Here is a 25,143-nt window from a genome sequence, read left to right on the forward strand (position 1 = left end):
GGGCAGTTCAGCAAGATAGATTTCATCAAAATGAAACGATAACATTTTATTTTGAAGGTCATGACCGGAAACCACTTGATGTTTTCAGTCTGTACTCTGTGACTTGACGGACAGACCTGCTCCTCGTACTGTCCAACCCCACTTTCCTCTGCAGGAACATAATGAGAGAGGTGACAGCTGAGGGTCAAAGGCGCCTGTAAAACATTGCAAAGATGGAGGACGAGCTGGTGTCGGAGGATGATATCTGTAAGTAAATACAGCTAGCATCGTTGTGCACTCCGCTGTGTGACTGCGGGGAGCGAGCTGTCAGCAGCAGGATTTCCGTGTTGACCGCAGGGGTAAACGTAGATAAAGCCAGAGGAAGATGAAGCTATTCAGGACTGTTAACACGGTGTCATGAGGGTGAACAGGTCTGGGACTGACTGGTCATATGATATGATATTAATTGTCTGTTAGGTACACAAATGAAAGATCCCACTGCCATTTTGCCGAGTTTGGTCGTGTAATTAACGATTGGTCTTAGTGTCATTTTAAGTGAAGTTTTAAAGACAAGCTTATTGAAGCAACCGCACAAGGATTTGTGTGAGCCTATTGGTACATTCACAGATTTTCAACGTTATTTGCACATTCCTGTCATAGGCGGATAGTGTTCATGTCTATGGACAAAGGCTGGCTAATACAACAATGCTATATCGTTACACCGACATGAGACTAACGTTATAGTTAGATATCATGACCTGGTATTAGTCAGGGTGGCCCAAAGTGGGGCCCATGGGCCAAAGTTGGCCTGCCATGGGGTTTGATTTGGCCCGCCAGATGTTGCTAGCAATTTCTTTCTTTCTTTCTTTCTTTCTTTCTTTCTTTCTTTCTTTCTTTCTCATATAATATATAATATATCGCTTTTCATTCTCATGTGTATATATATATATATATATATGTATATATATATATATATATATATATATACATATATATACACATATATATGTATATATGTGTGTGTATATATATATATATATATATATATATATATATATATATATATATATATATATATATATATCAAGGGATCAAGGGATCTTGGAAACCTAACACCAGTTTGGCATTAAAGGAGAATTTCGGTCGATTTAATCATGCAGCTTCATTGCTCAAGCTACAGTTGGCTTGCCAGTACCGAAGACACAAACACATTTAGTCCAACCATTACAGGGCTTCGTGAATGGAGATGAATGTGTGTTTTAAGCTTCTTAACATGCCCCACATCGCACCCCAAAAGTTATGCAACATCAGCAGACACCTTACAACACAGCACTGTGGCGTGTATGACTCAAAATGAATTTAAAAAAGTATTTAAAACAGTGTGTTTGTGCAAGGAGCTACATACCGGTTTGTTGACATCCGTGTCTTCCGGTAGCTTGACCAAACTAGTCAATCCGTCCTTTAAGTTTCAGTTTTGGGCCTGCAAAGGAGAAGGTTTGGGCACCCCTGGCATAGGTTCTTTTGCTGGTTTATAATGGCTGCAATAAAGTAGTAAATGCAGTAAATTAGAGTAAAGTGATGTATTATTTATTTAATTACTATTGAACCAGTCTGTTCTACTTGTCTTAATATTGCCTTTACCCACGTAGTCATTATTGACTAATTATTATTGTGTTAATATTTATGATAGTACAATTAGTCATTACTGTATTGCTGCAATATCAATATTGAGGTATTTGGTAAACATTTTTTTATTTGATCTTTGCCCAGTCAGAGTATTTGAGGAGATTTCAAGATATTGAGATACATATCATATAGCTGACAAAAAAACATTGCCATATTATTTATGCCCATAGGGCCCAGCCATGCTACACTGCCTGGCCAAAAAAAAAAAAAAAAGGTCACACACTCTAATATTTTGTTGGACTGCCTTTAGCTTTGATTACAGCATGCATTCGCTGTAGCATTGTTTCGATAAGCTTCTGCAATGTCACAAGATTAATTTCCATCTAGTGTTGCATTAATTTTTCTCCAAAATCTTGTATTGATGATGGTTTAAGGCCCAGTTAGAATCTAAAAGAAGCAGAAAGAACAGACATTGATGTTTGAAAACCCTCCTTTTCAATCTTTCCTGACAGTGATGTGGTCAGAAAAGGAGCTCCATGATGCTGCAAAGAGGAACCACATTGAGAAAATACAGGAACTTATCAAGAAAGGTGTGGATGTCAAGGCCAAGGATAAAGTAAGCCTGCTCAAACACTTTTTAGGCCTTGCCAATTAATGCCCTCAAATTCAGTTGGTCTTTTTCACAGCAACCCTTTTTATTTCCATAGTAAGTGGTGAAACTGATAATAGTACACAATACTTGGTATCCATCCATCCATTGTCTGTAACCACTTTATCCCTTTTATGGGGTCGCGGGGGTTTTTGCTGGAGCCAATCCCAGCTGTCTCTGGGCAGGGGCAGGGTACACCCTGGACAAGTCACCAGTTCATCGCAGGGCCCTCACTGATGGCAGAGGCCGCTATGCAAAGTGCCAACCGCATATCAGGAGCAATTTGGGGTTCAGTATCTTGCTCAAAGATACTTCGACATGCAGCTCAGCCCAACCAGCTGGGATTTGAACCAGCAACCTTCTGATGGCTAGCTGACCTGCTCTACCTGCTTAGTGACTGCAGCCCCATACTTGGTACACCTAAATGACATACGATTGTTAATGTGAATTACATTTTTGTCTTTCTGTCTTCTGAAATGTCTGCTGTGAAAAATGTGCATTTACTAAAAAGTTAGTTATTTAGTGCAAAGCTACTGCTTATGGCAGCAGACCCTTTGGTGTTAGCATAGATTTATTAATGGCCTGGCTGAGTACTGGCGCTTATTTTCAGCATAGTGTATACCTCATTGATATTTGTGTTTATTGTGTCCAATTGCAGAACAAATATATTTATTTAAAAATGTCTTACTTTGGGTCTGATACTCTGTCTGTAGTCAGCACTAAACACTGATTGGTTACACATCAGAAGTGATAGCCTGGCAGCACTGAATAATAAGAATCTGCAAAGTAATTAGTTGGTGTAGGCTGGCTGTAGGCCATGACAAAAATGTGCAGAATGAACGGAAGTAATCTATTGTAATGAACATAGAAAAAACTAAAGATTAAACTGCAAGATTAGGTGTGTATGTCAGTGACTCAGTGGTGTAAATGCCTATGTGTGGAGAGATGTTGTGGTGTAGGTGTGAGCAAAATGATAGTTAAAACCACCAGGCACTGGTGAGGCTGATGAGAAAGAGAGAGCCAGCCCAGTTAGAGGCCAGATCTTACATCTGTCAGAGCACCTAGGCCTTGGTGCTTCAGATCTGGCTGTTATGGCAATTAGCTTCCTCTGGCAACCTCAGGCAGAGAGTGTCAATAACAAATCTACACAACACTCATAAACCCTAAGGGCCATTACACTAGTAACTAAATGTATCCAATACATTTAATCGAGGTGAAAAAAACAAATTGTATAGTTCTTGGGTAAGACACAGATGGACATTTACAGGCTGGGATCGCAGGCAAAGTCATGAAAGCTGTTGTATGCTAGGTGCTAGTTCTGTGTTGTGTTAAAGGTCCCATATTATACTGTTTTTCATCAATTTCACACAGCTATCAGAGGTACAACAACACTGTATTTGAAATGCATTGCCCCAAACCCATCCATGGTCCTGAAATTCAGCTGTCTAAAAGTCGCTCAAGTGAGCTCTACTGAGAGCAGGCTGTTGCTGTGCCTGCACCTTGAAATGCTAATGAGCTCTGTCTGTCAATGCCTGCCTTGCCTGCTACATGCCCCTCTCAGGGAGATGATGCTGCTTGCGCTAGCAGTAGCATGTGCTAGCGGTAGCATGCGCCAATGTTTATGGTGGACCTATCGCTATGGCTCACTGAGATGCTGTCGTTCAACCATACCAGTTTGACCCAGAATCGGAATTGGAAAAGGAGAGGCTCCTGAAGAAGTACAGAGTCTGTGGCTGCAGCAAGACGTTTCAGAATGGTTAGTGTGTCTGAATAATGTTAGTTTGTCTTATGTGTTGTCGCAGTTACTGCGATATAGCTAATGGCTAACAGCTAGCGAAAGGTGTGTTTGTCTCCAATAGCACCAAAATGATTAAGCCACTGCTGCAAAGCAGCTGACTCAAAACCAAAATTGTTCAGGAGAAAACCAGAAAACACAAAACGAAAGGCAAAGGCTGCCTGGGAGACGTTTAATAACCCAAAACGCTGGAGTCACAACAAACTCTCCAGCATAATAAGTAGGGTTAGGGGAAACAGGCAATCAACATCAAATACACACAGAGTTCTGAGTTGGTGTTTATAGATACACCAACAACTTAAGAAGCCACAGAGAGAACCTCTCACTACCTCTGAAGGTGAGATAATGCGTCAGCACAGAGCACTGGAGACTCTGGGTTATATGAGAACTCCCCACACCTGGGCTTAATCAAAGCCAATCAGTGCCACACACAACTGATTTCCAAACTCCATTGTAATATTATTAACATTAAACTCACTTCAAACTCCATTGCATAGCGGACCAAAGTGGAGCTAACTAGTTAGCCAATTTCCATTTGACTTCACCATACTCGTAGGCAACTGTAAATACTATCAAAACGTGGCGAGACTTGCCTGTGGCGTCGATGACGTTGCTGGGTCTGGTATGGGTGGGACTGTTCCTTTTACGAGGGTTACTGAAGCAATCCAATGTGAAGGGGTTAGCACGCACATACATGCTAACACGAACCGCAGCCAGCACGTCATTAAAAATGAAATGCAACCACTGTCTATTCGGTTCTTCTGTTGCTGGGACAGAATGTAGGCACTGATGTTAATTTTTACAACCAACAACAGAGTAATTTGCGTGTCTAACTCTGAGCAACGACATTGTGAAACACTGCTATCTGGACACACCAAACTTCACCCCGGGGATGAATACCCCCCTCTCGGATATCTCCTATCACCGCACAAAGGAGGGGCCTATGGAAATGACGATTCCTGCAAAACGGTGCTCCTACAGGCTACAAACTGTACGGGGTGGAGAAGGCCATCTTGTCCTTAGATCCTTGAGACAGGGGAATCTGCCAGTAGCCGTTGGTCAAATCCAGTGTCGTGAAGAAGCAAGCCATGACGAACCGATCCAGGCTCCTCGACCCGGGGCATCGGGTAGGCATCAAATTGTGAAACATCATTCACCTTGCGATAGTCCACACAGAACCAGACAGTCCCATCCTTCTTGGGCACCAGAACTAGGGGGCTACACCAGGCACTGTTGGACTCTTCTATTACCCCCATCTCCAGCCTGGCCGCCAATTCCTCCCGAACCACTTTTCTCTTGTGTTCTGGTAACTGATAGGGCCGTGAACACACCGCCACACCTGGGCGCATCTCAATATGGTGCTGTATGAGGTCTGTGTGTCCTGGCAGGAGGGAGAACACAACGTAATGCTGCTGCAACCTGGCAACATCTGCTCTCTGGGACGATGTGAGATGGTCACGACAGAGGAGCGAGGCGGAATTGGAAGATTTTGGCACCTCAGGCCCCAGCACATCTCTCTATCACTGTTGTCACCAGGGAAACAGGCTCCACCTCTCTCCAGGCTTTGAATCATAGTCGACATTGCCCTCTCGCCGTGTGACCACAAAGGGTCCTTGCTACTTGGCGAGTAATTTGGAACTGGATGACGGGAGTTATACAAGCACTTATTCTTCTGGTGCAAATTCTCTTAATCTAGTTCCTCTGTTTTACAGGCGCTGTTGACGCTCCTGGACCATAAGCAAATTCTCCCGTGATAGCTGCCGTAGTGTGTGGACTTATATAATGGCACATCATGATAAGCCAGTTTCAGGCCATTAGTACTATGTATGTGCAGTCACTGACATGGCTTATTGCGAGACTTAACTAAGGAACTAAGCCATTAGTCAAGTAATTGGCTCCACCTGTGATATCAGCAAAATGTTATAAACTGAAGGCTGAAGTTTTATTGAACAGATAAACACTATATTTGAGGGTCTATATATGTTGGTCTAATTCATGCATGTCCCTTCTCAATCTCTCTCTGTACAGGTAGACCGTAAATCACTGCACTGGGCAGCAGGAGTGGGGAATGAACAGGCCTTACGTCTCCTACTGCTCCATGACACTGATGTAGATGAGAGGGACACTGTATGTACACAAGATTAACCACTGAATGCAGTTATTTCCTGCCATAAAAATTGTAAGACGCTTGTATGTTAAATCACAAAACATAATATTGATAATACTAAGTAAGTTGCTGAAAGTCTATATATTTGCTGTAGTAACATTAAACAGTAATGCTTTTTTCATCTTTTATATCCAAAGCGCAAGGCAAGATGAAACTTTGGGATATCTAAACAGCATATTAAAGGTCACAAGACACTGCTCCTGTTCTTAGCAGCGAAATTCTTGCTATGTGATAATTAAGCAAATAAGATTTAAAATGTTTTCTGTTTATTTTGACATCAAAAGAAGACACTGTAGCAAAGAGTTAAGAACAGGTACAAAAGAATGCAAAGAAAAGATATTAGTTTACACTGAGTGTATGAGTGTATGTATAAGACTGACACTGAACCTACTGCCACTTTTTTCACTTTACTCAGTAAGAAACCTTTCTAACATAAAAAATAAAATAAAATAAATCACACAGTAGGAAAGCTACTTTGTACACTGGTACTATCAGAGCTTCCCTGTCATAAAACAGTGTTTCTCAACAGTTTGGCATGAATGCTCTGCTTCTGGCATCCTGGTTTGGTCACTTAAAAATCCTGCAGATCCTGGTGTCCTGTGGAGCAAAGCTCAACTGTGAAAACAAAGTAAGAACTGCTTAATTTCATAATCACTGTCATTTATTATCATGTAAAATAATGTTCTTGTCATCTGTGTGTATCTGTGTGTGTGTTTAGGATGGTCTGAGTATGCTGCATTGTGCTGCTCAGAGGGGCCACATAAACATATTGGAGTTCATTATGGAGGACCTGCAAGACATCTGTCTTGACAGAGTTGACAAGGTGAGTACTTGCTTTACACTATTTATGATTTACAGACTGATACTTACACACTGTTTTTTTGCAGAATTAGTGTAGTGCTGGTACAAAACTTGCCGTTCAACACAGGGGCTTTGTATGGCTTTATTAGAGGAGATCTTAGAGAAATTACAGGATTGGGATGAGACAGAATGGGGATAACATGCAGGGCCACGGGTCAGATTGACATGGAGCTTCAATTTCCCTGAGGGAACCTCCCAAAAGGAAACCTGTGTTGACCACCCATAGTGGTTTAATATTCTGCTTTTGTTTATTTTTTCTCACTGCAACTTGTTACTAAAGCATGTCAAACATGACAGAGACTACTTATGAGCCCATGCAGAGCCATGAGACTGGAGCCCTGAAGCCATGCCCCTGATGCTGTACAGAGGAGTGTTTGCTGTTTATTAGAAATATATTGATATTGAATATGTTGCTGGCAGAATTTCACCAAATTTAACGCTGCACTTCAGCAACAGGTCCTCAGTAACAAACCTGTCAAGTGTGAAGTAGATTGAATGAACAGATTGCAAAATATGCAAAGGAAAGAGAGACAGACTGAGAGACAGCGATTCCTTGATTTACAGTTAGATATATAAGAATATGTTTCTTGCTATGATAATCATGTTATTGGCTCTTATCAATATAATTTGCAAATACATATTTCCTATACTGTACTTGTGTGTAACCTCCTGTCTCTCTGACCAGTCAGGGAAGACAGCACTTCACCTGGCTGCAGAACATGGGCAATCTGAAGTGGTGGAGTTTCTGATTGGAATGGGTTGCACACATAGTTTGAAGGACAAGGTAGTAACACACACACACAACACACATTAGTATTGTACCCGAGCAAACAGTGGGCAGAGGTTAGAACAAAAAAAGTGTGTAGTTAAGTTATGTAAAAAAACAGCAAAGATGTTACTTTTCAGTTTTGGCTACCATTAACAATACCTTATCCCTCCGTTTGTGTTAAACAAATAAACAGTGCAAAGCAGGATATGCTTTGACTTTATATCCTGTGTGTACTGCTGCTGCTACTGCTACATCCAAAAGCTGGCCCAGAGTAAATACTGTAAGTCAGAAGAAGTCCCTGCAATCTACATAGATAACAAATAATGAGAGGACTACACCCTGTCTAAATTTCATTTACATAATTGTTATGGTGTGGGGACTGCCACCACAGTGCTGCCTAGTGGCAGATTGGTAAACCCTTCGTCAGCTATCCTCAGGAAGACATTGGCAATAATCTTACCAAGTTTTGTCCTAATTCCACCAACTGATGTTGAGATATAAAATACTTCATCTTACAGAGCGCCACCTAGTGGTCATCACCCCAAATTTTGCACAGAGTCTTAGGGGTTTATGGAGAAGTAATAACCTTTTTGTCCATATGTTACATTTGTCAAACAAAGAGCTGATTCGTTGTTCTCTTGTCATTCGGACACACCAATGTGGAGAAATGCAACACTTCCTATTTTGGCCAAAATCTACAGGAAGTTGTTATTTAATAACTTGAGTATTTTTTGGAAGGTCAAAATTCTTTTGATAACTTTTTGTCAGGGGGGTCCAAAGTTTCGTGCAAATCGGTGAAATCGCCTGGAAGGAGTTGGAAAAAATAGGTTTGCGACATTTCACGAACTTGCAAAAAAACAAAAAAGGAAATGGGCGTGGCGAATATCACAGGACTTGACACAATTCAGGGAATGCATTGATATAAGGTTTTTGAATGTGCGATAAACTATATGAGAGTTATTGGCCAAAATGGATTTTCCTTGATTATAGCAGTGGACATTCACAACGACCATAGATTTAAATTTTTTTAGCCAAACCTAATATGTTCATTTTCATGCAGCGAAAAATGAAAAAAAAAAACAACAAAAAAAAACAATAGGGACCTTGCAAGTTTACCTGCTCGGGCCCTAATAATATTTATGACATTGATAATTATATAAATAGATTTTGTGAAATACACATACACATCAGCCACACCATTAAAACCACTGCCAAGTGAAGTGTGTAACATTGCTCATTTTATTACAATGCAATTTAGTGCTGGAAAACCTTGGGTCCTGGCATTCATGTGGATCCAGCTTCCATCTGGGAGTGCTGTTGCCATGAGGGGGTGTGTGTTTCAAGTAGTATTCAAAAGAAAGCTAAGACCCAAGTTTTCCAAGAAGAACATTGGATTGTTATGAGATGATCAATGTTATACACTTCACATGTCAGGTTGTGGCAAAATGTTGTAAATGATGTGGATGTATCAGTGTATGTAAGAGCAATAGAGCATCTAGCTTTTAAAAGACATTTTTCTCTATTAGATAACAATTGTCTGGATAAATGTTTAATATACACAGTTCAAGACTAACAGGTATTTGGGAAGACTTAGTATGAGAGATACATTACATCACTTAATTCCAGCATCTTTTAATCTTTCCACACTCCCATAAGCAACCTCAAAGGGGAGACATATGTTCTCTGTATCCTGTTGTATATGTGTGTTATATGGTTTGTGTACAAACATACTGTGTTTTACTCCATTCATCAACTTCAAGTCTTGTATCCACTCATGTCTCATTCTTGCAGAGTTGCTCTTTTTTCTTTTTATGTAATTGAGTGACCAGACATTTTTGATTGTTTGTTTTTGTAAAAAATGTTTCTTATATGGACATTGGAGGTTGTTGAGATGATTTTTTTTTAATGTGTCAGAATAAAACTTCTAAGTTATAAATACTTGAAGAAATGTTTTTGTGGCACATCATAATTTGCCTTCAATTTGTCAAACAACATTAGATTATTATCTTTATATAGATACTGCACTATGTGTGTAACTATGCCCTTACAAAACCATATTTTGAAACCCACGTCATTTTTAACTGGACTGAAATGATCATTGTCCAAAATTCGGGAGAAACAAAATAACACAGGGTAATCACCCAGACATCTATGTACTTCATACCAGACAGAGGTAGTGTTTTTCATGAACGGATTAGCTATGCTTGTCCTTCATTTCTTAACAGGATCAAATCAAATCAAAATTGTTAACTCTGAAACAAGACATATTGCCAAATTGAATAAAATTTGGTATTGATTTCACAAGATGAGATAAAAAACACGATAGTATCATCTGCATACAAAGCAATATAATATTTTAAATCCTTTGGTTCAATAACATGGATTGAAGGGTGTGATGTAATTGTTATTGCTAATGGTAACATGGCTAAAAAAAACTGCCCTTCAACGACAAGTTGTGGGTATTCTCTTCATGTCTATGACAGATTCTACAGATACAGACATGAAATCTGTAGAAAACTCTGAATCTCTAGATGAAGCAGTAGCCTCATTTGGCACGTCAGAAACATGACTGCACGATCCAATGTGGCTGTTCTAACGTTAAAAAATTTTGCCTTGCACATTTGAGCTGCACATGCATCCATTGTGTCCAGACTATAAGAGACACGTTTGGTTGGCAGTTTACCTGGCTTTAAAATTAGAGTGATCAGGGCACTTTGTAGTGAAGTGGAAGGGTAACCCAATGAGAAGGATTCCACGTACACATCTAACAATGTGGCCATTCATAATTTGTGATCTCTGTTGGGAGCCCATTGGGTCTTGAAGCCTTACCAGCTTTTGTGTTTAATTTAAATAACATTGGAAACATCATCTAAATTCAGTTCCTAATCCAATTCAGTTTTATATTAAGAGATACAGGGAACGTCCAGTCTATCTAGAAATCTGTTCTGGTCATCCAATCTAGTAGACAATCAGTGAACAAAATGGCTTTATAGAATGACACAAATGCTTGGTTAATTTCCCTTGGATCTCAAGTGATTCCTCCTTGTCCATTCCTAATTGCTATACACTCAGAGAGGCGGCTGCATCATAGCATGCAGCAAGGTCAGAAATTATAGAAATAGTTCACTTCTGCTTTTTGGTGTAGACCAAGTAAAGTACAACACCAGTAGTATAGTTGCCAGACCCTCTTAACATGTTTTGATGGATGCACTGCATGTAGAGGAAGTTGTCTGTGAATGGGCTTCTGGACATAATGTGTTGTTATGTCTGGACTACAGGAAGAGAACACGGCCATGCATTTAGCAGCGAAGTGTGGCCACACTGATGTCCTGCAGAAAATCTTGGAGACTGGGGTGGACATCAATGAGAGGAATATAGTAAGTGGACTGGACTTGGCTGCATACTTATTGAATTGTACAAGTTTATATTATACATATTATATAAATGTATTTAATTATCAAAATGAAATAAAAATCAATAATTGGTAGCCTGATTTACTTCAAAAATGTACATAAGTTACAGTTAAGTTGTGCCTGTCACAGAAATACCTTTTTAAACTATAAACTGCACTGAACAGTGATTTCTTGCAGCATGAAACAAAAGAGATTAAATGTAGGTCAAACTCTTTCTTTTCAGAAAACAGTTTAACCAAAAATTTAAATGATGACACTGTATACACTATATATTTGGACAGTCATTCCTGATTCTGCAAATCTGAAGTGATTTATAGTTTAGATAATTTAACAGTAAAAATACCAAATACTTGCTCGTTCCCACAAGATCTTCTGCTTCTCTCAGGTTCAACTGATTATAAACTGAGCCTTGGTTCTGCCTGTTGGTTGGACAAATAGGAATTTGAAGGTGTCACTTCTACCTCGAGTAACCTTTGATGAGCAATTCTCATTAATTCTGACATGCTGACTAATTGCACAATTTGTTGATAATACATGACAATCTGACTCAGTTTTCCAAACTGAAATGTACCTGTTGTGTTTTAAGGATGGTCTCACAGCCTTGCATCTGGCAGCTGATGGAGGTCACTATGAATGTGTCAAAGTGCTACTGGAGTCCCACTGTGATGTCAATGGACAAAGCAATGTGCAGTTTGTTAATTTACAGTCACATTATTTGTAATATACAAGAGAAAACACATTTTTGGAGTCTTTTGACAGTCTGAAAGAGACTGAGTGTAAAGCCTTTCCCTTCTATTTGCAGAAGAATATGAGTGCTCTACATTATGTGGCACAGCATGGCTTCGACAGAGAGGCCAGTTTGCTGCTGGAGGCAGGAATCAACATAGATGCTGTAAACAATGTGAGTAAGGTCAACTCCCATATGACTTGTTTCTTGTATGATATTTGAAAAACTCTCACACTGAGAGGGTTTATCCAAAAATTGCAAGAATGCATGAGTACATATGGTACTTTTTTATGTTTTTTTTATTCCTTTTTTTTTCTTTTTTTTATAAGAGTAGCAAACCCACATCAACCAGAATGGTTGGGCCGACCCACTGATGGATGTGAATTTAGTTGAAACAGTAAAGTGGCCAACAGGAAACAAACAATATGGTATTACAGCTAAACAGTAACTAAAATATGTCTATGAACACATTTTTAGGAGAGAAATAGACAATTAATGTTGTGTTTTTTTCAGCACTATTTAATTCAGACAGTTTGATCAAAGTTCGGTGAGAAGCCCCTCATTCAATCCAAGAGGGAGATTGGACTATATGCAACAAGCTTACATAATGCTGCAGGCAGAATGGAGAGAAGTTTAACATTGTTGCATACATTACCAACACTAAAGTGATACAAACCTTTTTTGCAAATCATGAATAATGCTTATTAACCTCCACAAGAAGACACTGTGGCAGACAGCATTGTATGCTACTCCCTACTTCACCTCCCCAGCCCCCAAAGATAGAGGCCGCACCAGTTTTTGTTGGAACGGTCTAATTTTTATGTATGACTCATTTATTATGACTCATTGTTTTAATAAAACTGTGTTTTTTGACACCACTCTCGATAATATAGCAACTTCTAATCAACAATAAGTTTGATAAAATATTGCACATTGCTCTGGTGAAGAGGCGGAAGCACATATCACTCATCAGCATTTCAAAAACCCACACTGGTGATCCAGGTGAAATTCGAGCATTTGGGTGCATCAAAAAAGTTTGTTTCTTGAATTCTGACATGACTAAAGAAACATTTGTATGGTCTTTGAAACTAAATAGACCAGATAAATCTTAAATTAGAGTGCATAACATGAGATTGTTTTTCTAATGGCTTCCAAATATAAGCTTGGGGACCACAGTGGCCCTTGGAACAATGGGTAGTCTTATTATCATTCACATTTTAATTGTCCTCCTTGTTGTCTTTTTAACAGCAACACAACACAGCACTCCACCTGGCTGTATTAAACAATCATGCAGAGGTTGTGCGGCTGCTTATAAATGCTGACTGTGACCTGGACATTACTGACAGTGTGAGTACAAGCTACAGCTGCACTGGTACACATCACAGAACCTTAAAGAACATTAAAGCATAGGAAAGCATAGAATACTGTTTTTTTTTAAGTAATTTTTTGGAGCCTTTCATGGCTTTACTGACAGGACACAGTGAGAGGTGAAAGAAAATTGGATGAGCGACAAAAGTTTGCCAATCACACTTGACTCTGTACATCGCACGCACTTCAGCATCATATCAACTTATCTTAACCAGCACAATTCACATTGTGTAATATTACTTAACACATTTCTGTCACACGGTTCCACAGAGACAACAGACTGCTCTGCACATAGCAGCAGAGCATGGTTGGCAGGACACAGCTGAGATAATGCTGATCTCTGGAGTTAACCTCAGTCTGACTGACAAGGTACCACACAGAACACAGTTTCACTCAGGACAGAATCAAGCTTTTTACAAGTCATGATGTGCATATTTTGTTCATTTTCTAATTTGGCAGCTTTTTTTAAATTATGATCAAAGATTTGTTATATATCTAATTTATGTGCAATTTAAGTATTCAGATTTTTTTTTCAAGTAGCAATAAATGGACAAGTGAAAAGTGGTAAGGTATGCAGCAAATTTGCTTTTCCATATCGTAGTATCATGACACTTATTATGACACTTATTATTACTGATGCAGTCACATGTATTACTTTATTATATCTCATGATGTCATCACAGGTTTGTTGAATAAAATCTTTATCTGTAAAGGGACTAGTAACTACAGCTTTCAGATAAATATAGAAAAAAGTACAATATTTGCCTTACAAATCTATTGAAGTAGAAACACTGAGCTATTGAATATTTTAGTAAAAGTACTTAAAGACGGTAGTTAAATCTCTCATATGTAAGATAGTAGATTTTTGAGTGTCATTCCCAACTCATACTGACACTTTCGGATGGTGGTCAACCCGACTGCCAGTTTAAAATTGTCAGTATTTGACAACTCAAAAATCCACTATCTTACAAATAGGAGCTTTAGAGACATTACTTGAGTAAATGTACTTTGTTTCATTCCACCATCATTTTTGTACATTTGGTTTATTAAGTGCTTTTAATTATTCTTGTAATATTGTAAACAGAAAATGATTTGATTGAAAAGGATTGTTGTAGTCACCCTCACAGCTAGAGATGCAGTGAAGTACAAACCCATATAATGAGTGACAAAAAACAGGCTCTAGAAATCTCTGTCTCAACTTGGAAAACAGGGTAACAAGGAACAAACAGACAAAGCAAGGCACTGAAGAACCTCTAAGCAAAAATAAAGAACAACAGAAAATCACTCCAAAGGGAGGCAAAGAAAAAGGCTGAGAACTAATCTTCTCTTATGAGGGCAAAGCTATGAAAATTAACAACAAAAAACACTCCAACGGAGGACGATAAAAAGGCTATAAACAATTCTACGCTACACGACTGAGCTGAAAAATTATGAAACTAAAATCACTCCAAATGGAGGCAAGCAAAAGGAGCTGATAAATCTACAACAAAAAATCACTCTTCTTAAGAGGAAAACAAGAAATCGAGAATACAAATGTGGTGGCACTTTGCATGGATCAAGGCTAGGACTGTGGGCATAGGCTGGGGTACACAACTGAACGAAATACTCTGGCACAGGACAAAGGGAGACGCAGAATGTAAGACACAGGGTAATGGGAATCAGGTGGAAACAATCAGGGATCAGGGGAGACATCAGACCAGTGTCACATGAGGAAGGGCAAGTGACCTGAAATGAGAGGAGAGTTACTTTTCAAAATAAAACAGGAAATTCACGCGACAACCCCCAAGACACCCCTCACCACAGTGTGACAAAAAATGTTTTGGTGGTTTGTGTATTACGCTGTATGATATGTTATATACCTTTGTTTTGTGTGTAATTCAATTTTTACTAGTCAAATTTTGAATTTGTATTACCTGATAATATCATGAAAAGCATGATAATGTTATTCCTATTTGCTGTGGTTTAACTGACTATATATACAGCAGGGGAAAACGTGTCTTGAGGTAGCAGCGAGAGGAAACCATGTAATCTTGGTCGACATGATCATCAAAGCTGACCGTTTTTATAAATGGAGGAAGGTGAGTTTATCCTTATTGCATCTGGACCTGCAGTTGCTGACCTGGTGTAAATTAATCATTAGATAGAATTACTCAAAAACACAAAATAGCATATACCTACTTACACTATTTTGGAAACTGATGTTTTTGCTTTATCTGATTATATTATGTGTGACACTGTTCCAAGGCGTTGCCTTTGATTTGTGAGTGATGGTACATGATCTGCCAATGGCAATACAGGTGAACAAGTGACTTTTCCAGAGTTCTTCATTAAAGGTTGATTTTAGATTGGCACCACCAAAACATGTATTAGGTTTTTCAAGATTCCTTTCTCGATATAACTAATAGCAATTTTCTTGGACTTTCTACAGGATATTAAATGTTTGCGTTAACGTCTGACAGTAACACATACCTGTATGTTCACTAAGGATAAAAAAATAAATAAAATGCTTCCCTTTTGGCTTCAGAATCACATGGGCAGTGAGCAGAACTTCATGGGAAGGCTCCTAAGCTTCAAGCAGGACCACCAGCCAGAGACACAGCATATTCGCTCTGTCCTGTGGAGCCTGGCCACCAAGCACCTCTGCCGGGGGGAATGGAAGATTCTGGCACAACACTGGGAGTTCACAGATGCACAAATACGAGCAATAGAGCAACAGTGGACAGGTGAGCTACAGTATGCTGACCTCTTAAAATGGTTTAACACACTATTAAGAGACACATAGTGCAAATATAGTGCTGAATGGTTGTGTGTACTGAGTTGTCATGGGACACAGTCATTCAGCAGCCTGATGGCCTGTGGATAAAAACTGTTTTTTAAATCTGGTTGTTCTGCCTTTCACGCTTCTGTAGCGTCTGCCATATGGTAGCAGTGTGAACAGTGTGTGCTGGGGTGTGTAGTGTCCTTGGTGATGTTGTGTGCCCTCTTTGTGACCCGGGTGTTGTAAATGTCCTGAAGTGATGGGAAGGCTGCTCCACAGATGTATTGTGCAGTTTTAATCACACGTTGGAGAGCCTTCCTTTCCTGTACCGTGCAGTTTCCAAACCACACTGTGATGGAGCTGGTCAGGGTGCTCTCTACTGTACATTTGTAGAATTTGCTGAGGAGTTTGGTGGACAGTACAAATTTCTTCAGGTTTCTTAAGAAGTACAGCCACTGCTGCAACTTCCTGGCAATGTGCTGGGTGTTGTGAGACCAGGAGAGGTCCTCGCTGATGTGGGTGCCGAGGAATTTAAAGGTTTTCACCCTCTCTACCTGTGTCTCAACGATGTGGTTCGTTCTCCTCAGTGCCCTGCCACACCTCACCTGATGTCACCGTGAGTGAAGATCTCTGTGCTGCCTTTGTTGGTAGAGTCCCTCTGTTGGTGTTGAGGGCGTCAAAGCGAGCATAGAACCCACTCAGCTCATCTGATAGTGCGCTGTGGCTAGTTGTGACCTCCGTGCTGCGCTGCTGGTAGTGTGTGATGTGTTGCAGGCAGTGCCACATTCGCTGGGGATCCACGCTGGTGTAGTATCCCTCAAGCTTCAATCCATACTGTCACTTGGCTTCTCTGATGGATCAACAGAGGCACCAGAGGCAAATGTAGTGGAGCGGGCACGCAGCATGGACCGTACATCACAGTTAATCCAGGGTTTTTGGTTTGGGTATGTTTTGTAGCACTTGACAGTATTGATGTAACCAGTAACCACCGAAGCATATTTCTCTAAGTCCACAGTGCAGTCCTCTCCCATAGCAGCAGTCTTAAACACCTCCCAGTCTGTACTGTTAAAGCAGTCCTGCAGCACAAGATCAGTCTCTTTGTTCCATACTCCAGTTTTACTTACTCGGGGGGGGGGCCTGTTCAAGGAGCTGCCTGTAAGATGGGTAGAGGAACATGGCTGAAGTGAGGGCAGGGAGCAGCTTTGTAGGTGCCCTTCACGTTGCTGTAGACTTGGTCCAGAATCTTGTTGTCCCTTGTTGGGTAGCTCACGTGCTGGTGGTACTTGGGGAGGACAGTCCGAAGTATGAAGTGGTTCAAATCCCCGGCCACAACAAACACAGCGTCTGGGTGTGTAGTCTTGTGTTTGCTGATAGTGTCGTGCAGTAGTCTGAGCACTGCGGTCTGGTTCGCCCGCGGTAGGATGTAAACAGCCAGAACAAACACAGCACTGAACTCCCTCTGTAAATAAAAAGGTCTGCACTTAACCATCAGCACCTCTGTGTCCACTGAACAATGTTTCTCCACCACCTGAACATCTGAACGCCATTTGTTGTTGATGTAGACACAGACCCCGCCACCTTTGTTCTTCCCTGAGGCCTCTGTGTGGTCTCTGCAGTATACGGAGTGAGTCTGAAGCTGGATGGCTGAATCTGGCATGTTGTCTCTGGTCCAGGTTTCTGTAAAAATCAGAGCACATCACTCCTTGATCTCACGTTGTGTAGTTGTCCTGGCTTTCAGCTCGTACATTTTATTTTCGAGGGAGCGGACATTAGCTAGCAGCACTAGGTAGCGGTGGACGTGTAGCTCTAGCCTTTAGCCTAGGGTTAGAAAGAACCTTCGTCAACACAGATAGTCCTAGACTATAAAGGATATATAGGGTACAGCCATTATATAGGCAAGATATGTGCTATATAATTTGGAACATCCTGTGTTTGACTTGTTCATGTGAGTCAGCTGTCAGCTCTATCTTTTTGAAAATAATCTCTTTCTCTCTCTATTTCTTTTTTGTTTCAATCAAATTGAAAGGCTTTAATAGTATGAAAGGTTCAAAAGATAGTTACAGATAGATATGAGAGAAATATCAATTATTTTATTTCTCACAAAGAAGGGGAAGCAGGATCTCTTCCTAAGATGTTGTTATTGTTTTTGTGTATTGACATAATTGTACCTTGATGCTTTGGCAAAATTATTTTTTGAACCTTTCATACTATTACAGCCTTTCAGTTTGATTGAAACAAAAAAGCGATAGGGAGAGAAACATTATTTTCAAAAAGATAGAGCTGAAAGCTGACTCACATGAACAAGTCATATCTTGCCTATATGATGGCTGCACCCTAAATATCCTTTATAATCTAGGACTATCTGTGTTGACGAAGGCTCTCAGTTATCCATGTCATGGTAATAAGTACTCACAAAGACGAGGGAAAGGAGAAGGAACAGACGTGAATCAGGAGAGTACTTAAAACCTGTAGCTACCCAAACTGGACTTTTCTGGAAACCTCTAAAAGATCCAGAGCAGACAGAGAAGGAGACAGGAAAACATAACAACCATCTATAAACGAATGGCACAACATAGGAGGGCCAACTCCTCAGGTCAAGACTCTGCTGTCCACTTACATCTGAAGGAGAAAAATCATTCCTTTGAGGACAACAATGTATACATCTTGGCCAGAGAATACAGATGGTTTGAAACGGGATTAAACAAATCCATCTATGTCAAACTAGAACAACTGTCTTTGCACAGAGGAGGTGGCCTGTGACATTACTTATCACCAACCTACAATGCAGTACTAAGTTCCCTACCCAGACATCTTTACAACTTTCACACCTGAGCTCACCTAGCCCTACCAACCCTCATTAAGGCTGGCTGGCCCTAATGACTCTGAAACACAGAGCTCACATTTGTCCTTAATGACTCTGTAAGGACACTCCCACAGACACTCCAGTTAGTTAGAACTGAAGAAGCCTCTGAGATGAGAGGTGAAACATTTTCAAAAAACTGAAACACATCCAGATGTCTAAGATACAGTACGAAGAAATGGGACAATCTGGTCATGGGTCGCATCTCCTGCCCGCGTCCTGGTGCTATCTCACTCCCTCTTCCTTTCCTTCAACAGGATGCCACAGTAAAATGTTACCAGAGGGGACACAGCGGATTAAAGCCCCCACACACTGCCCAGACTCAAACCAACAGCCAACTGCCTTTATACGACCACTATGTTGCATTGAACACACCGCTACGACATGCTGCCACATCCATAGTAGCGTGTACGTTCTGCGCTTGCGCGAGATTCAATAAGTTGGTGGCACTACATGAAAACAGGAATGACGGAATGGAGTGCATAGAAAAACAAAGCGCACACAGTATTCCGCCCCACACAATGCACTGATTCGCTAGCACACCACCAGTCAGAATGGTCATACAACTGGCACACAACCAATCAGAGAATCCAATGGCTCAGACGGCCGACAGCCAACCTCCTCAGACTTTGCATGTTGAATCGGAGCAAACAACGTCCGTGCGGCTCAGAAAGCTTCCAAGTTGAACATACTGAACATATTTGTTCCCGACCTCCTCCGAGTCTCCCCAAATGCTTTAGACGTCCAACAGTTGGGCCAGCGTGTTCCTGCCTTCAAGCATCAGTTTGGGGACTGTTCAGATTTGCAGTCGGGTGGAATAGCTCAATTCAAAGTGCACTTTGTATTTTTTTGAAGCCTCACAATTTCTCTTGTTCCCATGCAAGGAATGTGGGAGCAGTACAGGGCTCAGACTCACACATGCACACACACAAAGACATGCACATGTGCAAGATGTACGGTACATAAAATCCTGTGACACGCTGAAAAGATATTTACATAAAATATGTTTATAAGCTAATATTTCTTAAAAGGCAACTGTGTATACAGCCAGTCAGTGTTTGTAAAAAAAATAAAATAAAATATTTCTGTTCTATAAATGTCCTAAAAATGTTTATTGACACAATGATTTGGGTACAGATAAATGACCAAATGGTTGAAACCAGGAGCCCTGACTTTCAGCAGGATTCTTCTCACATCCACTGTGGATACTGCTGTTGGTGGGCCCTCTGGAGGTGGACCAGCATTCACAGCTGAGTCTTTGCTGAGAAGATCAGCTTGGCTTGATGCCAAGCTTGTACTCTTGCTTTGATGGTACTCCCTTGTCAACTGACCAAAAGGCAGTTTTTTTTGGCTCTGGATACAGCCCTCATCGCATCTTCGATCCAGGCCTACTGGTTGGGGAATGATCTTACTGTCTCTGTGATCACCAAGTCATCAACACTTTTATCAGTCTGTGTACTCAGAACAGTCCTATGGGACATCTGTCCACAAGTTGACAGTTTTTCTGATGGTTTGACGTTTTTTATCAGCTGAGAGTTAACAGGCAGACAAAGCAGGGAAATATGGTCTGATAGGCCTAAATGGGGATTGGTTATGTAAAGCATGAAGGAGCTAGAACAGAAATTTCATTGTGTTGTAAAATCACAATAACTTTAACATGATACTTCGATGTATTCTAATTCTTAATTAAACCTCTAGATATGAAAAGCTTCAAAGAGCATGGTCACCGAATGCTGTTAATCTGGCTTCATGGAGTTGTGGTGGCGGGGGAGAACCCGATCAAAGGCCTCTATGAGGGCCTGGTGGAAATCTCACGGACAGACTTGGCAGGTGAGCTCATTAAACTGTGATGTGGTTTGTAGTCATGTTTAAGTGTCCATGCTGGTATATGGACCCTCTGAACAATGGATGGTTACCAAACTCAGTACAAATTATGTCAGAAAAAGAGTTGAAGCCTCCTGCAAGGTGGTGTAATACGCATGATTCTACATCATATCCATGTTGCGCTACCATGCTTTTGCTCTTGCACAAGCAACCATACCATACCAAAGCATGACTCTTCCAACTGTGCCAGGGCCGAGGAAGTGTACCATGCTTGAGCACAGTATGGAAGGCTCTCACTAGTCCAAAAATCTGGACTTTAGGGGTCAAGCATGCTTGGGTATGGTACATATGGCCAAATGTGAGTGCGCCCTGACACTGTTGTATACATTTATGTGGTGTATTGTATTTAAGACTTCCAATCATGATCTTTCGGGGACTCCAAAGTGCTATGACAAATGTATATATAGCTTTATGCATAGTTGTGTTCCAGTGAATATCAATTGGACAAACTCCATACAAAGACCAAGAATCCCCAGTAATGTAGCATGTGTGATGTTGTTTTCACATGTCAGTTTGACACTGTTTTTGGGGTGGTAGGTTTGGTGTGTCAATGATAATGTGTTGGTACATGATGTCTACTTGTTGTTTGATTCATCCAGAGTTCATCCGGCAGAAGGCAAATGCAGAGACCAGCTCTCCCAGAATGTGCTCTGCAATGTGATTACCACTGTGAGGGAATGGAAAGCAACTCAACAAATCAGAGATTTCTGTTCACATCTGAACTTAAGTTAACTGTAAATATCCAGAACTGAACCCACGAAAAAGTGTTGTATGGCATGCCTGGTTTACCTATTCCAATTATATATTACGTGATTGTTTTAAATTTGATTCACATGGTATTTATATTCTTATAGGGTTTGGGGAAATTATGTTTGTAACCTTTGAAATACCTGGTGTAAATGAAAAATAACACACTTTTTGTTATGCATGGGGTAAACACTTGCTGCCATCAGTCATATTGTACTGTACAAAGGGCTTTTTTTTAGCACATTATGAAGACCTGCTAACCAGCATGATTGAATAAATGGTGCTAGTTCAGAACAGGGGGAAAGAAAACAGGCAAATGGATGAGGACACTTATTTCACTTGAATTCAGCTCAGCATTCAACACAATCGACCCCATGAAACTGATTGGAAAACTGGACTAATTAATGTGGGTTGTGCTAAGCCTCGTATTATTCTTTCTGTATGCCGATGACTGCACTCTTATACAACGAAAAATCTATTATCGTTTTAGGTACCTGGAAATCCACACACAGTGAATCTGTCATGAACATCCTGGTTAAAAAACGCCCGCAAATAGCTTTATTTCACCCTACTGCCCTCAGATACAGAAGAATCTGCTGCCATACCAAACATGCTGATCTGAGTATTACTTGTGGCTTTTGACAGCGGTTTCTTGTTGGAGGCATATACTGCAATATATTGTTATCGTGCCGTCTTTTCTGAGGTTTCTAAAACTACATAAGCTAGTGGTCTGCAAATCTGATCTTTCCAGGGGGGTCTTACTCTGTATCACGGTGTGTTAGACCATGGATTAAACGTACATCAGAATATCCCTTTAACTCATCCTCCCCACTCAATAATCAAAAAATATTTTTATTTTTATGACTTAATTTTAATTGAGCCATTAATATAATTCCTATTTTAACAGTTGCATAAAGGTACTACAAACTACATTCGTTATACAGCCCTGTCATATAAAATGAATTAATCTTGTGTCTTGCATATTGTCAGCTGTAATAGTTTTTACAGAATTCTCAACAGAATATTAATCATTTTGGTTTGTTATAAATAGAAGACACAATTTAATAAATAGGGAACACCCAAATACTTTGTGTACTAAACTAGATAATACTTCACATAAGATAACACTTAAGATTAATTCACACTACTTTCTTACTGTACATAATTAAGACAAGCACTGAAGCTAAAAGATTAAGTACATTTCTTTATCAGGTTTCACAATCCTGTTTTTAATTATCTCTACAGTAAAGTGACATTTTAAGTCACACATTAGAGACATATTTTACAGATCAAAAGTGGCATCTGCTTTATCGATTGTAGATACTCTCTGTGTCTGTGATGAATGACTGTCTGTGTGTTCTGATCAGGGCTCGTGCTGTTAATTCACTTAACACTAAAATAAACTGTAGCACCTAAGCTATGGACCTCCAAAGTGTTCAACATTACATAAAAAAATGGAATAAAACACATAAATTAAGCGATAATGTCTGAGTTTGAATCACATATTAAAATATTTCAATGTGTTAACATAAAATGTTATTTCAACATTCTTATTTACAATAAGACTTTTACAGGAAATGTATTTTTATCTTTTATTAGAGATATTTGTATCAAATTAGTTTTTATTTCATTACAGCATTTGACCAAATGTCATTTGAAAATGTATTCAAATGATTATTAATGTCCTAATTTATTTATTTATTTTAGTGTTGAATTCTTTGGAGTGCCACACTAAACACCAGTTGAACACCTTGGAAGATTCTGTGAATGCTGCTGAGATTTGTCAAAAGCAGCATGTAGAATTAAAGATGCTGTAAATTACATATTTTTTTATTAGAAAGCATTTAATATCTCTGTATTCCAACAGTAATCAAAATAATAGAGTGTTTGGTCCATAACCCATGTCTCCCCTCCTCTTACTCATGCAGTAAAAGAAATGTTCTGGTAACCCTGCCCACGTTATCCAATCAGGACAGGAATTCTGCTCTCTGTGTGTTCTTCTCGTGAACTGTCTGGAGAAAGCTGCTGCAATATGGTGACGTGGAGTTGGGGGAAATTAGCCTAAACGATGAAAACACTTTCAGCAGCTTTAAGTTTGTTTAAATATTCCACTGTTCTATTATGTCTGTTGTGTTTGTCTTTCATTTTGAAGCACTTTGTGATGTTTGATCTGGAGTGGTGCTGCATAAATACACTTGAATCACTCACTTTTGCCTGGAGAATGACAGCACTAGCCATGCAATGCAGCAGCTCTCATGAAACATAAAATACACTGTTACAGCTATAATTTTACATATAACCACAGAAGCACATGGGCATGTACAGATAAACCTACCAGCATATTTATAACCATTATTGTTTATGTGTAATATGCATTGATGTCAAGTTGTTAAGTGTTGCAGTTATATAACAGTCGTCTTCTCTTCAGGTTATGAACTCGCTGTCTTTGTGGCCTTAAAAAAAGGATCTTCTTTTTTTTTTTTTTTACCATGATGTTACACTACTGGTTCAGCTCTTACCAATTGTCCTTACTACAACTGTTCATGCATGCTATAGACAGATAGATAGAAATTGTGAAATGTGCAGAGTGAGAGAGAGGAACACCTTATGGGATCATAACATAAATCTGAGGCCAAGTGTAAATAAGGTTAATGGTGTAAATAACAATTGCTATTTTATCATGAACCCACAAACTTTTACAAAATAATGACACTAGTTTTTGTAATGATTTGTATGACAAATGTAAGGGTTTTATAGCACTCTATTGTGGCATGACAGTGTACTGCTGAATTTCAACATGAATACACCTGGTTAAATAAGAAGTAGTTGAGTTCTCAATCATAATTATGAGTAGGGTGTGCCTGTAAGTTGTGTTTGCATGAAGTGAACAATTGTGCAGAGCATTAGCTTTCAAATTGCCTAGGTAGTCCTCAAACTCTTCATAAAACAGGTGATTATTTTATGAAGATATATTTATTCAAAATCAATATTTTTTTCCCTGCTCCAATACTTTTATTTTTGTTTTGTATAAGCTGTGTACACTTTCATAAGATCGATAAAAATAATAATAATAATATATATATATTATTTTTCACATTGCATTAACTACAAATCTGGACCATCAGCTACTCTCACTGCTGACAAACAGTAAGTGACTAGTATTTTAGCCTTTGAGTTTACACAACTCAACCATTCTCATTCGAAGCACTGTAGTTTGTCCAGTTGCTCCAAGGTTGAAGGAAACATAAAGAAATTGTTTTGTGTACAGTTTGAAGCTTCCTCATTTGTTCTTGTTTGACTGACATTTAAAAAATTGTGGCTGCACACAGCAATTAAACATCTATAAAATTTGACGATACTCTAAATTACTTAATTACACACATTGCATGGGACCAGAGTAACAAGTTACACGCCCAGTTTTTCCTGTGAATTAGATCATGTGCGCATTTGATTAAAGCCCTCCTTATTTAGCAATGTCCACAATGTATATGTATATATATGTATATTAGGGCTGGGCGATATGGCCTAAAAATCGAATCT

At 39.6% G+C, this 25,143-nt stretch overlaps 1 protein-coding gene across 2 annotated transcripts; it reads left to right on the forward strand.

Annotated features, from left to right (window-relative positions):
• ankdd1a (ankyrin repeat and death domain containing 1A) lies at window positions 1-25,135 on the forward strand. 2 transcript variants are annotated; one of them, XM_037095946.1, is made up of 15 exons: window positions 27-246; window positions 2,118-2,221; window positions 6,078-6,176; window positions 6,746-6,844; window positions 6,935-7,039; window positions 7,763-7,861; window positions 11,125-11,223; window positions 11,846-11,944; window positions 12,062-12,160; window positions 13,235-13,333; window positions 13,625-13,723; window positions 15,337-15,432; window positions 15,879-16,077; window positions 20,671-20,802; window positions 21,456-25,135. In XM_037095946.1, exons 1-15 carry the CDS (start codon window positions 213-215, stop codon window positions 21,515-21,517), a joined length of 1,524 nt encoding a protein of 507 aa, XP_036951841.1. In that variant the 5' UTR covers window positions 27-212; the 3' UTR covers window positions 21,518-25,135. The 2 variants fall into 2 exon arrangements, with proteins under 2 accessions (XP_036951842.1, XP_036951841.1); XM_037095947.1 differs by lacking the exons at window positions 20,671-20,802; window positions 21,456-25,135 and adding an exon at window positions 19,230-20,662 and having other exon boundaries at window positions 1-246.
• Window positions 25,136-25,143: the final 8 nt, after the last annotated feature.

This window comes from Acanthopagrus latus, chromosome 4 (genome assembly GCF_904848185.1).
Source record: "Acanthopagrus latus isolate v.2019 chromosome 4, fAcaLat1.1, whole genome shotgun sequence".
NCBI classification, from domain to species: Eukaryota; Metazoa; Chordata; class Actinopteri; order Spariformes; family Sparidae; genus Acanthopagrus; species Acanthopagrus latus.